This window comes from Leptidea sinapis, chromosome 12, assembly GCF_905404315.1.
Source record: "Leptidea sinapis chromosome 12, ilLepSina1.1, whole genome shotgun sequence".
In the NCBI taxonomy this organism is placed as follows: domain Eukaryota; kingdom Metazoa; phylum Arthropoda; class Insecta; order Lepidoptera; family Pieridae; genus Leptidea; species Leptidea sinapis.
The window spans coordinates 4720012-4740849 of NC_066276.1; the positions used below are offsets into that span (position 1 = coordinate 4720012).

At 34.8% G+C, this 20838-nt stretch overlaps 1 protein-coding gene across 1 annotated transcript in view; it reads right to left on the reverse strand.

Moving 5' to 3' along the window:
- LOC126967159 (phosphatidylinositol 4-kinase beta) overlaps positions 1 to 20166 on the reverse strand; it is an 88313-nt gene extending 68147 nt beyond the window's left edge. The window contains exon 1 of the mRNA XM_050811616.1: positions 19603 to 20166. Coding sequence (XP_050667573.1) covers positions 19603 to 19691 — 89 coding nt within the window. The 5' untranslated portion in view covers positions 19692 to 20166. The remainder of the gene's footprint in view (positions 1 to 19602) is intronic.
- Between the last annotated feature and the right edge of the window lie 672 nt (positions 20167 to 20838).

A 20838-nucleotide genomic window follows, 5' to 3' on the forward strand; every position in this document is an offset into this window, starting at 1 on the left:
ATTGAAATGTAAGTAAGCGTAAAATGATAGATTTGTCTTATCTCTAGTAAATTAGACTAAGGATAGATAGGTTATTGAAAACGGCCGCTAGTCAGAGTCGGTACCCACGCCGTAATAATAGATATATCGTGAGTAAATCCGTATTAATTAATAAGTTAACAATGTCTCACGAAAGTTTTAATAATTTAATTTTTTTAACAAAATATATGCAAGTGAAACCCACTTTTGTTTTTTAATCTCACGAATGATCATTAATGTCATGGTCGGGACCAATAAACTATCAACATAAATGTGAAAGAAGGCTATGTTTATACGCAAGGCTGTATATATACAAGTTCCATTATTATAAGAGTATGAAGCGAGTACACCTCTTTTTGATAACATTAAGAGATAAGACGAGCTTCAGCTGATTGTAATTGATACGCCCTGCCTATTACAATGCAGTGCCGCTCAGGATTATTAAAAAACCCAGTAAATCTGGGCGCCTTGAGACATAAGATGTTAAATCTCATCAGACCAATTTGCACCGAAACACTATAATGCTTACATATTACTGCTTCGCGGCAGAAAAAAGGAACCGTTATGGTATTCATAATCTAGCCGGCATCCTGTGGAACGAAGCCTCCCACCGGCGAAATATATGCCCCAAAGTCGCCTATTAATAATAATAATAATATTGACACACTTTTTACACAAATTATCTTGCCCCAAGTTAAGCATATATAGCCTGTGTTATGGGTTACAAGACAATGATATATTTAATACAATATACTTACTTAAACATACATAAATTCATATAAACATACATAAATACATTTAAACATCCATGACTCGGAAACAAACATCCATTTTCATCATATAAATGCTTGCACCTACCGGGATTCGAACCCGGGACCTCTAGCTTAGTAGGTAGGATCGCTAAGCACTCGGCTATACAGGTTGTCTTACGACACCCTTGCCCAGGAAAAGCACATTGTTGTCGATGTGGGGCCGTGTCGCAGCAATTTTCTTCTATTCTGGAGTATGTCTTCAACACGCCTACTAAATTTTTACCTGATTAAGGACTGCTGTTTTCATGTGCACTATCTAGATATTACAACCATTCACATTTTTAGAAAAGCTAGTCCTCACAATTAGTTCGACAGCAAACATTTTGTCTGGCAAATAATGTTATATTACTTTAAATATCCTCGCATTTAACAATCGAATGTCTGCTGTTTTTAATGAAACATTTTTATCACAAGGCTGCATTTCCTTGTTGATATGAACGGTGACGGAACATTGTGTTATCGCATACCTACGATATTATAATGAACGTGGACTGTATAGAACACGTGTCTTTGTTTAAATATATTTAATACAACATATTATTTAAATCTTTCGCGAGGAACTGTTGAACTTCCAGATCCAAGGGCGAAATATCATATAGGCAATTCGGTAGTGCCTACTTCGTTATGAACCTAAATAAATATATCACTAGTGTTAAAGTTAATTTACTACCTACGGTAGGCAGACTAAATATTGCATATACGAAACAAGGACAGTTTCATACAACTTATGTCGTACTGTCGGAGTTAACCGCAACTACTACTAGTTAGGTCTACAGTGCCAACATGCATTCACGTCACTGTCAAGATCAAATACGATTGTTCTGTTCTAAGATGTTCTATTACTTAATAAAATATGCAAATTAGATTTGGAAACAAAATTTATGAGCCAATCGTTCGAGTGACGTACCGTTGATAAATCTTCTATGCTCTATGGTTGTGGCTTCATCTACGGGATCTACTTTACAGTTGATAATTCCAATATTTGCATATTAGGAAATTTACTTGAGATGTCGTCCTTTCATATCTAAACATATTTTGTGTATTTAATCCCAAAAGTGAATGTAATCACTTTAAAAAATAACAAATTAATAAAATATGGTTCAGATTTTAGAAACCTTATTTTGTTGACCTGCTTAAAGCCAAGGGCTTTAGCTGTTGTACACAACATTGACATAGTATTTAAAGTAATTGACTAATAGGATAAATGGATATATTGTAACAACAGCTACATGTGTATGAAACACGCGAGCCACGACTCTCCAAATGTATGTAAAATATATGGCGTTATAACTGCCATTTGATAAGTTAGAATTCATTTGTGGAACGAGTCTTTATTTGCAGTTAAAAAGATTTTTGAAATAATTTGCCCATCAACCGAATTCGGGGACTGAAAGTTAGATACGCGTTCGTCTGCTAACTAATTCACAAAATTATATTCATATCGTGTTTTTTTTTTAAATGAAAATAAGGGACGATACGCGCAGGACGTTCAACGAAGCATAATTGAAACGCCCTGCCCATTGCAATGCAGTGCCGCTCAGGATTCTTGAAAAACACAAAAATTCAGAGCGCCATGCTAAGTGTCATTTGTCCAGTAATTTAACTCGCTACGGCGACCGAAACACAGTAATGTTTACATATTACTGCTGCACGGCAGAAATAGCCGCCGTTGTGGTACCCAGACAGGGCGTATCAATTACTGTCAACTGAACGTTCTCCTCGCCTCGTCCCTTATTGTCATAAAAAAGCTAGTTATAGCATAGCTAGCTATAGTCACACTGCCCTACCACTTTTGACGTAATGTTCATTCTGGAACATTCAGTAAAAAAAGCATATTGTTATTATATATCGATGCTCTGTCTATAATGTTTAGTTAAGTGCGTTAGCTAAGCATCCTGCAAAGCTCAACATCAAATCGATTTAAAGCAAAAACAACTTAGGTTGGGCTGAACAGCCGGCAAAAAATCCAACAACCGCGAACATCTGTCACAGATCGGAAGCTGATTGGGGGACGAGATGACGAAGCTCTACAACAACAATGCAGATGGCAAGCGAGGGAAGCAATATTTGACGCTTTGGAGTACAAAAAAATATTTTGGCCAAAATATTACCTGCAATTTTAAACCTTTTTCAATAAGTCTGCATGGTATCCCGTTTTTAGCTACGTCTTGTAATGCTATTGCTGTTCAAAAGCAAGGCGTAAAGGTACTCCTTTACGAAAATAGGAGGATAATGTGTAGGTGTTTCAGTCTGAAGGGCGACGAAGCTAGTGAAATTACTGGGCAAATGAGACTAACATCTTATGTCTCAAGGTGACGAGCACAATTGTAGTGCCGCTCAGAATTTTTGGGTAAGCGGCACTGCGTTGTAATGGGCAGAGCGTATCAATTACCATCAGCGGAAAGTCCTGCTCGTCTCGTCCCTTATTTAACGTAAAAAAATAACATTATTACACGTGGCTTCGACCGCGACTACAGGATCACCTGTTTCTTTATGATATTCAGTATTCACTCTCATCAGATTAAGTTCTGTTGCTTTGCATGTCTCTGTGGCACAAACAGGCATGCACGTCTATACTTCTTGGCGAACTTTCTTAGAGTTCTTTAATTCACAAAATAAGAGTCAGGCGGCGTGACAACTGACAATGCCTGTGTCTTGTGGTTACAAGATCGTGACCAATTATTAATGTATAAACCAAACTGATTAGAATATAGCATGATGCAAGGTCTTCTGAGTTTAATATTCACATACATATTTAATATTATTATTTGTATCGTATTTATTGCTATTATTAACCGACCTCAAATCAAGGAGGAGGCTCTCAATTCGTCGGTATCTTTTTTTTTGTTTGTTACCTCAGAACTTTCGACTGGGTGAAGCGATTTTGAATAATTCTTTTTTAATTTGAAAGCTGGTGCTTCCCGTGTGGAGTCGGTGTCAGCCAAGTAGGGTTCGTAACTACGAACATAGTTATAGGTGAGATGTACTTGAGTCGTGAGGAGGTGAGAGGCGAGAGTGATTTTCTACGGTCTGTTTCATCATCATCAGCCGGAAATCTTCACGACGATCGTTTCTGCGCTGCCCTCATCCAACATAATTACGGCGATCTTGACCAGATCGTCGGTCCATCTTGTGGAGGGCCTACCAACACTGCGTCTTCCGGGACGTGGTCGCTATTCGAGGACTTTTCTGCCCCACCGGCCATCTGTCCGTCGAATTATGTGCCCTGCCCATTGCCACTTCAGTTTCTCAACAATTTGGGCTATGTCGATGACTTTGGTTCTCCTACGGATCTCCTCATTTCTGATTCGATCCCGCAGGGCAACTCCGAGCCCTCTCCATTGCCCTCTGAGCAACCATGAGCTTTCTCATCAGGCCCATAATTAGCGACCATGTCTAAGCACATTGGTTGCGTATCACGAAATCGTGGACTTAGTGTGAGGTCAAGGAATCGAACAGATTTTTTTTTGGTAGACTGCTGAAACTATTACAAACAGCTTTTACTGATGTAGTTTTTCTGACATATGCATTAGTTTAAGAGAAAAAAAACATTAAATTATTTTTTGTATAGAGACTATTATGTTTTGTCAATTGCTTGCGTGCTTCATGTTTATTTAAAATGAAACTTACTACAGGACATTCAGGAAGTCACGGCCAATATTTTATTCCCTTACATTTATCTGCGAAAATCTGCGCTTTGGAAGCTACGGGCACTTAAACTTATTTAATGAAAAGGTCAAGGAATTGAACTTACGGTAGAGTCATCACTGGCAACACACCCTGGTCTGTTGCGGTCGCGATAATGACGATCTTAAAAACAGAGCGAATGTTATCGGAGTGCATAATATTATTATGTAGATACATTATCAGTACAATCGGATAAGCGAACGCTCGAGCGACTTCAACTATTTCCTTGAAACACGACAATGGATAATGGCTAAATATAAAACACTAATAATATAGTTTATGTTGAGCGCGGACAATGGTATTGTTTTAATGACGAAACAAATGCACCGATGGGCCCAGCGAATGACCAATAAAATTCTGACGATAACGTGCCTTCATTAATATTAGGGCGACTGATAATTAAAAAGCGCGATTAATTTTTAGTGAGATAGTTTATGGCGCCGATAAAAATACGACACGATACGACCACTTCCTTAATAAAATGTTACAATGTAGAGTAATTTTAATAGGAGCTTCGAATATAAAAATTAATTTTATGTTCTATATAAGAATTAATTTTATGTTATACCGTTAAATATAAACTATGATTATCATTTCAAATTTAAGTAGAGAAAGTAGGCACACTATTGATGCATCATGCGATATAATAGGTAAAACTATAGTACCGCAACATTTTACAAAGAAATACAAAAATAACGAAATTACTTCGTTGTTCAAATTTTGCAGAGTTGTAAATGTGTACGATAAGATTATAAATCTCTGGTATGATGGAGTTTGACTGACTCAATCACTTACAAAAACAAACAAAAGCAAAACAGACATACATACTGATAATCTTAGATTAAGAATTGGCGTAATTAAGAACAATAGCATATTTATTACGGCAACTTTATATTGCAGTGTGTATTAGCTATTAAACCCTAATCTAAGCAAGCTATAAAATATCGATATAAGCGATTTTATCGAACATCGCATGAATGAATCTCTCCAGTCTACCAGTCAAGTAAAATTATAGATCGGTACAATAGGAAGTAATGGATAAAATCAAAGGCCAGCGTACCAATTAATACAACCTCGAAATAGTTGTATCAATTTATATTTCACGTTCTTTGATTGTTTCTATTACCTAGTATTATTTATGATAGTATATACACAGATTGTTATTTATACGTCTAGGTTGACAATGACAGCTGTGAAATCATCGCAAAAAATTATGTTTCGAACTACCCTCAATAGAGGTCATAATAGAGCAAATCACGCACACGAACAAAGTGTCATACAAATTAGCGAGTGTAAGAGGTAGCTTGTCACGCACACTAAACTAATTTTCCTGGCCTGTGTTTATCGGTTGTCTACGGCAAGAGACTCTATCTAGACGTATAAATTATCTTAGATCAAAACTTATTAAATTATCTCGTTATGAAACTCAATAGATAAGTAATTATTTATAAATTACTTAATTAATTATCGTCACGTCGTTAACACTACGGGAGTCGTTATTAATAACAAACAATGTGTCCAATATAGGCTTCTATCCAGGTCAGGGTTCATTTTCTATCGTGACTCTGAAATTGGGAAGTGTTTAGACTAGTATAGTCAGGCCTGTCTCACTCCCCGTGTAGGTATCGAAATCGTACGTACATGCGGCGGCCTCTACAGAGTAGGCCAGTCAGCAGGGACTCGCAAGAGAGCAGAGACGCACGCGCGAGCTTTGATGTCACGTACTTCACAGATCCGACCGATATTTAAAAAAATGTAGAAACATTAATAAAGCAATGCATATTAAAGGTCATTGCGATCCAAATTAAATTTTTTTAAGCTTCATAAAGACGCTGAAACAATCAGAAAGTGATTATTATTATAATGAAATTACCATTCATGATAGCTACCTATTTATTTCCTAGTAGGTTTGACAATGTCGTGGTCTTCCAACGCATACATTACTATTTGCAACTAATGTAGGTTTGACAGCGAAAGAATATTGGTTTAAAATAACGATTACATACTATATTTATATTATACGAAAAATTTAGCTATTTTTATAAGATCACCTTATACTAGATAGGTACAGTTTTAGGTAAGCAAGTCAACCCTAATGTCGTCAGAAGAGATAAGAGTCACGCGATAGAAAGAGAGGCAACTTCTAGGTGAATAAAAATGTAGGTTGGTAGCGCTGATCGATCTGAATTACACCTTATTGTATGACCGCAAGAGTCCCTATTTTTTTAATTGATTTTGCGGAGTGAGAGTTCCGTACTTGTACTATTATAATATATTATTTGAAGAGAGGACGAAACAAGCCTACGGGTCAACTGATGTTAAGTAATCACTCTTGCAACACCAGAGAAATCACAGGAGCGTAGCCGGCTCTTTAGAAAATACTAGTCTAAAACTAGAACAATTTCATCTATAAATGTTGTTCGTACTGCTAACTAATAATATATTTATTTGAGATTGATATAAAATCCAAACTAAAAAGGCGGCCATCTTGGAAATTGTTATTTAAATTTTTATTATTTATTAAATTATATTATTATATGTTATTATAAAAGTTGTGAATAAAATTATAAAAATTAGCTGAAAATAAATTTTCTATTCACACAAACTTCTACTAAACAAAATCGTCCTCTCAAACAAGCTACAATGTAAACAATGATGTTTCCTAAGCGTTCAAAAATAGTTTCCCTTTGTTGCGTTTGATGGCGATTAGGCGACTTCCTCAATGAACAATGGAATGTAAAAAGCAACCGGCCGCCGAGTGCATGACGGCTCAATAATAATTGTGAATGAGGATTGACGCTGACGGCACTCGTGACTCGACACACAACGACTGCCTAAGCCAGAAACTTGCGGGAGTCACCCAAATGAAAAGCCCAGGGTTGCTGCGGTTCAAAACATTATTGTAACGGTGAAACAATTAATTCTTTACAAGCATTTAATCCAATGGTCCTGTACACATCCCAAATATTAACCCAATAAATATGTATTAAAACACTTTATAGGGGCGTAGGTACCAAAAGTTTGTACTTTGTACCAATAATAAGTACTTAGGTAACATTTCTACAATATACTCTATATAATATACTCGTTAAAATTTTTCCACAGTGACCGGACCCCACCTAATACTACTTGGCGACCCCTGATTTTGTCTAATCAACAAGTTATTTTTGGTCAACTTTTATCAGAGTGGATAAATATGAATCAGGTAGTTACTATTTCATCGAAAAAGCCTATTGAAAAAATAATGGTCCATGCCATCGGTCCGAGCAGTATGCACACAAATTCCTGAGAATATTCTTATTCTTATAAAATGAAAGTAGTGCTTCATTGAACTATTCTCAGATTTTCCACTTAAACAGCTTAGCTTCATAAGAAACCCCACCTGAAAAACTTAGTTTTAAAAATTATTAACATTATAATATGGCTATGAATTACCATTGACAACCCTGCCTAAATAGAAAAAGTGACGCGGCCGAGGTTCGCTAGGGTGACTGCCGGGCGTCGACGCGACACGCAGAAGGCGACTGGTGACAAGCCATCGCGATCGTGCAAATGGTGGTCGAACGTTGTGAATCATATTATCCTATTCAGGTCCTCATTCGGGCATTGTATGTCATTAGACGTTCACTATCGCCATTAACGGTTCTGCCTCAAAATACTCGTAATACTCTACCTAAGTAGGCGGAAACTACAGTTATAGCTACAGATAATATAGAAATATTATCATGCGGCATGATCGTGTATAGAGGATGGATCAAAGTAGGGAATTACAGGTTGTATGAATGGATTGATGCGAATGGTTCAAGTAAAGAAGTATGGTGGCATATGGACATCCGTGCTGTGCTAAGGTACTCCTCTGGAGAGACAGGTTTAATATTATGAAAATAGCTATTAAGTTATTGATCTCTAAGTAAAGCCACAGTACTGAAGTCCACAGCCTGATTAAACAGATGTTCGAAGAGTTGGTAAGCAATTTGGGCCATTTTCATGTCTATGTTGGCTCTATATAGAATGTCAAATAAGTAATCTCAGAAGCGCATATCAGCAAAGATGCCGATAGGCATACAACTCGAGGGTCGCCTTCGAAGAAGGCTTAGAGGGCACTTACCCAAAGCCAACCTCAGGTGGTGTTTAGTGGGTAGGCACTTAGGTTTTACGTGAGCATTGCATTTACCTATTCCCTCCCGTCGTTATCCCGAAGGGTAGCCCTTTATCTGTCTGGCCGCAAAAAAAATTGTACTCGCTTGGAACGGTTTTATTTCAAATATATTCCTAGGGCAGTTGTTATGTCGTTATAGCTTTCAAATATTTCACTTACAGTATGCCATTTCCCTAACAGTAGGCGGCCTTCGCATATATAAATATATATTATATGACTTATGTTTATACCCTCAAAATGGAACGGAACTTAATTTCCGATCGCGCACTCAGAAAAATATTTCGACACTACAAGACGCCAACCTGATTCTATTGCGATAACACTAAACACAACCGCAATTTTAACAGAATAAGGTCATGTAACGAACGCAGGCAATCTTATTGTGATTTAACGATGAATTAACAATAATTAAAATAATTATTATGCAATTTCGTAAATCATTATCTCTATAGTTAACGTTTCAATGTCGCACTAATCTTTTCCATAATCATTTTTGTCCTAAATAATTCAGTGAATATTTCTTATATGTTTTTCATGTCCTAGTATTTTACTTCATAAAAGTAGAGACATCAGCAAGCAGTTACGCCACATCGTCATTCTAGTCTGTGAATATTTGTATGAAACACTGAATAGTTCAAATATGACTAGTATCATATATTATGTTAATATTATGATAAATAGCACTCAAATTGGTTGTTGTAATAAACAATTTAAGAAACAATTTTGGTGGTAATTTCTTAATGATACCACAGATTGGGAATGGAGCGACCGCCGTCAGGCTATTTAGATCATAAGATTTAAAGAAGCCCGCTGAGTTTCTTGTGCTCGTTTTTCTCAGGTCTGGGGAATAAATTTTCGAATGGGTGGTAGGTAGATTATGACGTTCCACAAGTGATTTCATAATCTATTTTGAATAAAAATTTCAATTTAATTATATTCTAACCGTCTATGACCTACTGGTCTACTAGAAAACAGTCATATTAATATAATTGAAAGAAGCGTAACCAATATAGCTCAACAACTCAAAAGAAAAAACCGTACTGATGTACTTAATAAGAACTGTAGAATGGAAATGGGTAGGTAATTTATTTAAAGAGGAGCAAATAATAAGGGGAGGACGACATTAAATAATTTGTCCAAATTGCTAGAGGAAAAGCAGAGACATTGTGGAAAAATCTCAGGATTTCTTTGTCAAAAAATATGACAACACGTTCAAAATTACTGGTGTCACATAAAACTACTTTTAAGTATTAGGTTTTTTTAAACACCACAATATTATTAAGTTTTGTTAATAAACTTTATTATATAATAACGATTATTAAAATATTTACGAGATGTGAAAACATGGGGTCGATTTTGTGGTGTCCAGCAGGGGTATGGGTGGAATATTTTATATGCAGCATATATTCGAATCCCGGTAGGTGCGATCATTTATATGATGAATATGAATGTTTGTTTCCGAGTCATGGATGTTTACTTCTATATATGTATGTTTAAGTAAGTATACAAGGTGAAACTAAATGGGTATACTATGCTTTGAACCAGACATTCCTTAGGTCATCTCTAATGACTATTTGAAGTCAGAAATGAATAAGCATTACATTTTAATACAATATTTAAAGTGCTAAGTTTTCGCAAAAACTATGATTACCTCAACCCTAATCAGCTGTTTTTTTGAACTCTCTTTGACCTAAAACAGATGAGAAACGTAGATGTGACATAATATCAGATAATAGTAAAATGCCTACTATTCATTGCAGCTGTGAAGCAATTTGTGTTACTCTGCTGCTCTAACAAGCAGGTAAAAGTTACGAGCGATTTTTGGTTGAATGGTAGTAATTTTTTTTAATTATTTAATTCATGCTATATCTTAAAATGCTTACGTTACGCAACGGATGTGTTACACATCGAACATCATAAAACACCCCAACATACCCCAATACGTAATCGAACCCATATTGAAAGCATTGCCCTTTAGCTCGGCTCGTTAACTATGGCTATATAAACCCCAAAGTTTATAGGCTGGGCTAAAACAATGAGGCCATTTGTGTGTGTTGTTGCGCAACTCATTATCACCACTATAGCCTCCGCAGCATGAGAATACATTTGGATTTGAATGGTTTATGGAAGTAAGCCAAATCAAGGTCATCTGACAGCTATACACTTCAAATTTGTTATATATATATATATATATTTCCACGTATATAGTCACTCATAACGATATCTCTGGAACCATTAGAGCTAAGAATTGAAATTTGGTAGGAATATTCTTTTAACCGAGTCCTCTACTCGGTTAAAAGAACAGCTAAGAACGGGTTTTTCAAAATTCCATCCACAAGAGTTTTTTTTTTATTATGAACAGACCAACGTCTGTCGGGTCAGCTAGTGAAGTATAAGTTCGCCCCGCCTTTGGAAGGATTTTTTTTTGATAAAACAAAATAAAAACAATTTGTTATGTATTTTAAGTGCTAACCTTCACTTCTAGGATTAATTGAATTTCATAAAATTTTGTTTTTAAATTTTATTTGTGTATCAATCCTACAAGTGAGGGTTATCACTTTAAAAACATAACAAATTGTTTAGATTTACAAGAGCGACATCAAGTCAATTTCCTAATATGCAAATATTGGGGTTGAGCAAGTTATCAACTGTAAAGTAGATCCTGTAGATGAAGCCACAACCTGAGAGCTGAACAAAGCATACAAGATTTTATGACGATACGAAACTCGAACGGTTAGCTCAGTTGGCAGAGCACTGGCACTGGTCGTGGGTTCGAGTCCCGCATCGTTCATAAAATTTTGTTTCCAAATTTTATTTGTGTATTAAAACAAATATAACTATAAATATGTGAGTACACTAGCAGATCACTTTTTTATAAGTAGAATCATCGGATCATAATATTATGATCAATCATTTATTAAGTATAATAAATTATGCAGTATAATATTATGAAACTACTACTGCATTGCTTGCGGCGGCGTCGTGTCGTGTCCTTCCCTCAAATATGTGCGAAGGGAACGATGGCTGGTCCATGCGTCAACTCGTGAACGGGTGCTGCTTGTGGTGCCACGTCGACCTATTATAGTTAATAAATCGTTGCATATGTTGGATGCAATTACTAATAGTGACAATAATCACGACCATCATGTTCACGAAGCATCCTTACACAAACAATGAATTCAAGCTCTAAAGGTTGTTGCATCCACTATACGATAATTTATATTTATACAGTTAATTCTTTATTACTTTTCATGAAATAGTTTATATTATTTAAACACGACTCATATATTGGATGCAGCACCTTACAAACTAATTTGTTATGTATATTACATACACACATACACACGCGCGAATTTCTTTTATTTTTATTTTGTACTTAGATAGGGGAAGAGACTGGACCTCACGACACAGGGAATCCTAGTGTAAGGCGAGAATACTTGTAACATTAAAGTTAATTACTTTGTACTTTGTAACAGATATTTTTGTAACTAATATTGTACCTACCCCAATAATATTCTATATTATATATAAGTATTCTATATTACGGCCATTATAAAATACTCTATTTGATTGAGAAGAGTGGCCGTTGAGTTTCTTGTATGTCCTTCTCACGAGCTCAACTTTTTACGAACATAATATGGTAAAATCAGTAATTTAAAACAAATATTTGATAACATAATATTATTTGAAACATTGAAACATAACATAATATTAGCACTAGATACATAGATATTAACCTAGACCTGACGATGCTAACGACATCCAATAAAAAAAATCACATTACAACTAAATCTGCTATGACTTTAACAGGCATTTAGTGTAGGTCGAAATCACATTCACAAATAGTGACGTACCTTCCATTCAGGGTCGAAAGTTTTAAAGGTTATAGAAGTAGTATACAAAGATAATGTAACACATGTATAATAATAAGGCTTTCTAGCTAATAATTAGCCAGTAATTGTTTTAGTAAGCATTATTGTGTTTCGGTCTGAAGGGCACCGTAGCTAGAGAAATTACTGGGCAAACGAGACTTAACATCTTATGTCTCAAGGAGACGCGCGCAATTATTGTAGTGCCGATCAGAATTTTGGGATTTTCAATAATCCTAAACAGCACTACATTGTTATGGGCCGGGCGTATCAATTACTATCAGCTGAACGTCCTGCTCGTCCATTATTGTCATAAAAAAATGTATAATGTGAAGTCTACATGGCGCCTATAGGTATTTTAACCAATTATTTAAAAACAATTGGTTCATTGTTCCGGCGAGTTGCTTCTTCAAAACAGCTGGACCTATCATGACGAGATTTTCGCAGTTCGCTCATTTGCCTTAGTAACGTATTTTATTATGAAAATTAAATAAATTGTTTCATAATTATAGTCTTCAGACTGATAACTCAATATAAATATGCATTAATTATTTAAAAAAAAGCCATACAACACTGCGCTGATCTCATATTGACTGTATGTTTATACACATATATTGACCTTGCCTTTCACAAGGCGAAACCAAACCTGCAAATTGGCACTTCCGAATTAAAACCGAGGTTGATATCATAATAATATCGTAAGTACTGAAGTAAACATTTATTGGGTATAGCAAGTTCAGCTGATAAATAATTTCTTACTTGTTTTTAAATATTACACTAGATTCCTGCCGCCGAAATCCACCTTCTGGATTTGTGGCGGTCCTCCACACTCCGGTTTTCAAGGAACTTTATTCCACGTAATACAAAGCTGTGGAATGAGCTTCCTTTACGGTGTTTTCGAGACGATACGAACTCGGTACCTTCAAAAAAAAGGCGAGTACATCTACCTTAAAGGCCGGCAACGCTCTTGTGATTCCTCTGGTGTTGATAGAGAATGTGGTGTTAAGTGATTACCGCTGCCCACACTCACATGCGACACCAGAGGAAATTCCGGAGCATTGCCGGACTTTTATTAAAGGTACCCGTTGGATATTGTCTTAGAAACACTTCGAAAGTTATTAAGTTTCAGTCTTAGATAATTTATACGTATTTATAGATAATAGACAAATAGAGAATTATAGACAAACTTACTCATTATTTTTAAAAACCCTTTATCTACGCACACGATATCTCGGGCATCAGCTTGTTAAATATAAAATTCCCACTAACGCAACGTATGTATTAACGCCTCTAAATAGCCCAAAGTGCATTTAAGATTATTATTCTCGGGTCCGCCATCGCTTAAATCACCCACCGTGGGTATATTCTGATTGATAATTTCCGTCCATTGTGTGCTCTCCCTTTCAAACGTTGAGATTAGTGACCCACGACATATGCGGGACTCCTACAATTACGTTCTCCTTACGCAGACGAACACTAGTCGCATCTATTAGTGTATGTCCTTTATAGTCTAACATAATGTATATTATTTGTTTCAGATACTATAAGAAAATTTCATTAAACTTTGGAGACACGTAGTCAAAGCTTGTTAGTCCACTTTAACGTGATACTGGCAAATATGTGGCGTGACTAGAATAGAATAGAACCTTCAATGAAACTTGTAACAGTTATTTGTTAGATATGTCGTCATCAATATACAATCTTGCTTTATATACTTGATTAAAAAAAATACTATTAAGGTCGCGACGGTGCCCGTTGCGCTCGCTTTTGAAGATTCAACTTCAAATATTTTTAGTTTTCGAAATAGTACATAAAATAACTTATTGAAAGTCAAAAACTACCATTCCAAAAGGTATGCCTAAGACCCGAGACGAAAAGGCGTAACAAACTCAGCGGGCTTCTTTATTTTTATATAAAAATAAAGTTACAATGTAAAATCGTACTATAAAATTTATTATTTAATAGCCCGTGGGCGGTCGCTCAATTCCCAATCAGTGGTATCATTACTTTACCACACAAACATTTTTAACAATTATTTTGAATATCACATTTATATTATGTATACACAATGTATTACACATTTGTTTTGAACATTATCTGGGATCCTGTTGTAAAAGCATATACAACCCCCCACAAGAGACTTAGTCACTCGACTTAGCCGAGTAGTAGGCATTATAAGTTTAGGATCTTGTACCTTTTACTTTTGTTTCGAAATTTTGATGAAATTTTTTAATGGGGTAGGGTAATCAGTCATTAAATTTCTCTATATCTCTATAAGTCTATTTTGGAGAAAATTATTATGACATTACATATTATGACTAGCAACGAAGTTTAAACGAATTTTTACAATTTACGTTACGACCACGGCTATCGTCTTGGTCTATTCTCGCTTTTTTTTTCGATGCAATTATAGGATTATTAGACTTTAGGCAGCAGGAATTTTAAACGCAATTTATAAGCCTTGTTAAACGTTATCAAGAAAAACTTTTGAAAATTTTACAATATCTAAGAAAATAAAATAGTTGAATACTAAGATCATTAACGGCCGATTTCGTTCATCTGTGACCTATCTATCCTTCGTTTAACTTACTAGAGGTAAGCAAATCTATCATTTTAAGCCTACTTACATTTCAATAACCTATCGACATAAAGCATTGGACTATAACTGTATTGGACATAAATATGGATAGATAAGATCTTATCACTAAACGGTGACTTCAATGTATCCGTAACTAGAGATACGTTGTTGAAAACGGCGGTTAAATAAGTCTAGATTGACTATTACAGCTGTGAAAGCGTCAAAAAAAATAGACTTTAGAACTAACACCTATTTTTAGCAATTCACGCACACTAACACAGTGTCATACAAATCGCGAGTGTAAGACGTATACAATATACCTGGCCTGTTTTTATCGGTTGTCTAACAGCAAGATACTCTATCCAGATATATATTTATCTTAGGTTGAATATTTGAAATGCATAAAGATGAAACTGGCCAACATAATTGCAGCTCAAACATATATAAAAGGTTCAACATGTAACATGTATACTATCAAGTGATTATTGCCGCCAAACATGGACATTATGGTACAGATTGAAATGAAAAATATGGACGCTCTGGAGATATATTGCTGGAAGCAGGATGTTTGGAGTAATGTGTACCGTTATTTAAAACCGTTTTGCAAAAACATGTTGATACTCAAGTATAAAGCGGTGCTTATCTACCATATTACAATCCCGCATACACTCTTTCTTCGGACATGTATCGAAGTGAGGCAGCAAGAGCTATTGTTCAGGCTAAAGTATTAAGACACTAGACCTCATGGAAGGTCACCTACCACCAAATCAAATCTACTGTGGGCATCAGTGCACCTGAATAAGGGTGCAGGGGCATATGTAATGTTAGGGAACATTACATATGCCCCTGCTACCACTTCATGGCAAACACTGGTCGTGTTTTCATCTGCCAAGAGCCCAGTTACTGAGAAAAAGAAGAAGTATGCATAAAACCTACTCAATATTTTTCAAAACATATTATTTTTAAATAATACTTGTATGGTGTTCCCTTCCACTAAGAAAAGCTGCGAAAAACCTCCCTTGCTCATAAGCAAGGGGCATGAAACTAGAATTTCCCACTTCATATACTTACTGCATGAGAGACTTGAGTTTAGTATTGATTGACATGCAAATGTAAGGGCCGAATACGGAAATCCCGAACACCGGGGAATTCATTTGCCGATAGTTATTCATTTAATACTTATGGTTATTCCTTATGTCATGGTGATAGATGGGTACCTACAAAAAACGCGTACACTATTCTAAAAGGCTGGCATGCTCCTGTGATTCCTCTGTTGATGACTTAAAATCAGGTGATTTGTACATTTACAAAAAAGTAGAGATCTCTTTAATATACACTACACTAGCTGACCCGACAGACGTTGTTCTGTATATAACAAAAGAAAAATACTGTTTTATAGGAATTTGTCAATAATTTTTCATAACATCAAGAATTATTTCGTAAAGTATGCTCCTTGTTGTTATAATGAAGTTGTTTCACAGCAGAACTGTCAAACCGTGCGTCAATAAATTCTCTCACAGAAAATATGTCCATACAAAATATATATTGGAAATAAAAATAGTTATGGGTCCCAGATCGAAATAAAAAGTATCCTATCTCTCAAGTTGGACTCGACTGCACTCCATGAAGTAATCCCCATTTAAATCCATTCATTAGTTTAGAAGTCCATCGCGGACAAACAACGTGTCACGTAATATATTAAGATTTAATTATGCTGTAATAATGAGGACTTTGGACTTTGAATGATTATGAGCAATATTACAAATATTGATAATAATTATGAATTTTTGTAAAAGTATAATATTCACAAAATTCTTTTTTTGTCACATATGTATATTATATATTCAATTTTACAGCCATGTTACACAGAGTGTTTTTTGGAGTAGGGTGGTCATGGCCAAGGCGGAAACTACGAGACTTTGAAAAAAAGAAAAAGAGAAAAGTCGTGAAAGGAGTCATGCCCTCGATTTATAAGAAACCAATAACTGTATATTTAGTTTTTTAAAATTTCTTAAACTTTTGAGGGAAATCGACCCGAATGATTTTCCAAAAAAATATCATTCTATATTATCAGACCAATGGACTTGCTGATAAGATTGAGATGCTGGACCAGTTAGTAGTAGAGAAGCACGGGAGAGAGAGCACTGGAAAGTCCTAGAGGAGGCCTACTGGACAAGCTATAGTGTTAAAAAAAAATTGTATATCCAGCAAATAGAAAAATTTACTACTACCACTAGGCCTCCTCTAGGACTTTCCAGTGCTCTCTCTCTCCCGTGCTTCTCTACTACAAACTGGTCCAGCAACCTTCTTTATGTCATCTTCCCACCTTAGTATCTGCCTGCCTCTCTTTCTTTTACATCTCTCGGGTACCAATGGGTTAGTTTCTGTGACGATTTGTTTGGGCCTCTGATCATATGACCCGTCCATTTTCATTTAGATTTAAATACATACTTAAAATATTATTAAATTAGCAAAGAGCTATGAGCCACATTCCACAGATGCCATTGAGATAAGAAACATAATTGGAGGGTCAACAGAGTTGAAGGTTTAATTGGCTGAAACATACTTACAACCATAGACTAAGTATATCCCCATTTTGACTTCTCAATGTAACACTCTTAAAATCAACAAAAAAGTGTTTACATAATTATATTTATAAATTATTAAAAATAAGTACTTAATGATATATATGCGGGAACTTCAGCAGGTATAAGATTGTACAAAGAAGTAATATATACACTGATTATGACATATCTGCAAACAGACATAGAATTGAAGATCTTGAAAAACGACATCATTTTATTAATACTGTTATTTTGTACAAAATAATTAATAATATTATGGATTGACCCTTGTTGTTGCAATGTATAAACAAAAAAATACCTCGCCCTCAAAAATGCACATCTAATTCAAACGAATTATTTCATGTTAATTCTTTTTCTAGTTGTTATGTAGAAAATAGTTTTGTTCGTTGTGCGAGTAAATTTTACAATAATAATTTTCACCATGATTATAGTGTAGATTCCTGTTCCAGTTTTTCAAAATTTAAAAAACAAATTAAAATAATTTTATTTAAATTCTCATAGGATTTGTATGATGGACTTGTTAATTAAGGAAACTCTAGGTCTAGTATCTGTTATTTAATTTAGTAATTCATTTGTAAGACTGTTTCTGAATAAATGAATAAAAAATAAAAAAGGGACAATTGATGAACAAGTGATCCACATTTCCTTCATCTAAGCCACATTCACAAAGAGAGATCTCTAAACCTAAGTTTAGTTAAAATACTGGAGTACAAGTGTGGTTAGGGTGTGAACAACAAATAGTTCATATAACTATTTAAGAATAGAATAAGTATTTTTATATATATATGTGTGTATATTTTTAAGTCACTTTCTAATTTTACTAACATTTAACATACAAGATATTTGTATCAGAATTTAAAGTAAAATTATAAAACTATTGTATATAAAATTGAAAGCGGCATTGAGAGGTGGAAGTTGACTTGTTTATTTCTTTTAATTATTCTCTTATTCAATCCTTAACCAAATCTAGGTTACATTATAGTTTTAATTCTGGTTGTGCTATTAACAGTTCAAATTGACATATTATATTCTAGTTGACCCGGCAAACATTGTTTTGCCATATAAAGTATAATTCACACTATAGTTTTAAAAATAATAGCCTATGTGTTATTCTGGTGTGTAAGCTAGATTATTGTAAAGTTTAATCAAAATCCATTCAGTAGTTTTTGCGTTGAAGAAGATCAAACATACATCCAGACATACAAACTTCCACATTTATAATATTAATAGGATAATAGGATTGGGAAAAAGCCCCAACAATAAGAATTACCTAAGAATAAATATCCTTGTTTACATTATTGTTATCACCCACTTACTGGACTATTATATCAAAAACCATCAACAATATGCTTTTATCAACATAAAAAAATAATAATAATAAAGAAAAAAACCTCTGAATATTTTATTAGAAGATGAGGTCACCTGATGTGAAGAGAACACTGGCACATACATTATCTTGCAACACCAGTGAATTCACATAAGTGTTGGCGGTTTTTGTTTTCAAGCATAATCTTTCTTATATTAATCTATATTATTGTTAAGTTGAGTACAGTACACTAGTGATGTCAGGTCCAGGCAGACACATGAAAAAGTACCATTTATATACCAACAACTACCTGTATGGCACACACAAGGTGCTGTACCTTTTCTAAGTAATTTTATTATTTGAAACTAAACATAGTGATGAGAAAATATTATAGATACAAGTCAACATTAAGTCAGTGTGACTAGTAAGGACATCACAAGTGTACATACAATAATAACAACTATGTTATGACGAGTTTTTTCCAGAGTTGCTTATATCTATTTTAATTTATGGTACGAACATTTGACCTCAAATTCACAAAGACAAATTCACCAAGCTCTAAATATTAACAATCAACATTCAACTTACCGAAAGTCGAGGCTAAGATTTCTTTGATGCGTAAGCGTTTTGCTCCTCGCATTTTGTCTGCTGCCGTGTATCGGAACATCTTCAAGCATGCTCAGGCACTAATTTCTTCACAACACAATAAACCCATAACAAAATATTATTTCAAAAGATAAATAACAACATGGCGTCTATACGAAATCAAAATAAGCCAATTCGTGGCTTTTATTTTTGTTTACAATTAGAAAAAAATAATGTCAGTGAATCACTTTTAAGTTTAGTATAATGAAATATTTAACAAAACACCCACTTTCTATTATTATAATAACGTTATCGTACTCGAGTTTCAAACCAGTTTTTAATACGTGATAGGTATAACGATGCACAAAGAAATACTATCGCTAAAATAAGATACGATTCTCGATTGTATCTTTGATATACACAATGATTTAAAACTGTAAATAATTAGAAAACGTAACAAAATTTAACAAATCCAAACAAGAGGAAATCGATCAATTACATTTCTGATTCTCCTCTGGCTCTGCAGCTACATCACACAGATGACAGAACAGACACTTTTACTCAGCAGTCAGCACAGCGAAATTTTACAAGTGTCATGTCAACTTTGTAAAGTTGGCTGAATAGGTACGCATACTGTGCAATTGCAAAGAATAAAAATATAACAAAACTTTGTAAAGTGACAACTGACTTCTGCCAGATTAGAATTTTTGACAATATTGATTTTTTTTGATGTGAAACATGTATTAGCGAGGGTAAACCTGATTGTTTGCAACGCGTCCGTAAGTTGGTGGCAAAAAATCTTCATTATGCTCAAAAATTAAAATGGAAGTGGGCAGGCCACAGAGCGCGCCTTCAAGACCAAAGATAGGCAACAAGGGTGACTTCATGAAAAAGGTCCACAGGGAAACGATCTAGAGGGAATCCCCAAATGAGATGGGAGGACGAAAAAGCTAAAGTCGCCGGCCAACACTGGATGAAAGATGAAGAGATAATTGGCTTTCTTTGGAAGAGGCTTTCACCTGTAAGAACCCCTCGTTCTTACAAAATCAACATTTTTTAAATTAAAATAAAATCATAGGTAAACCTACAGATTCTATTTTTTTAAACTTTTATACTGCTAACAAGAACATAAAATTTGTTTTTTGTTTTAAGATAATAATAATAATATATACACTCTTACACAAATTGTCTTGCTCCAAACTAGACATAGCCCGAAGACGACGATATATTTACTTTTTT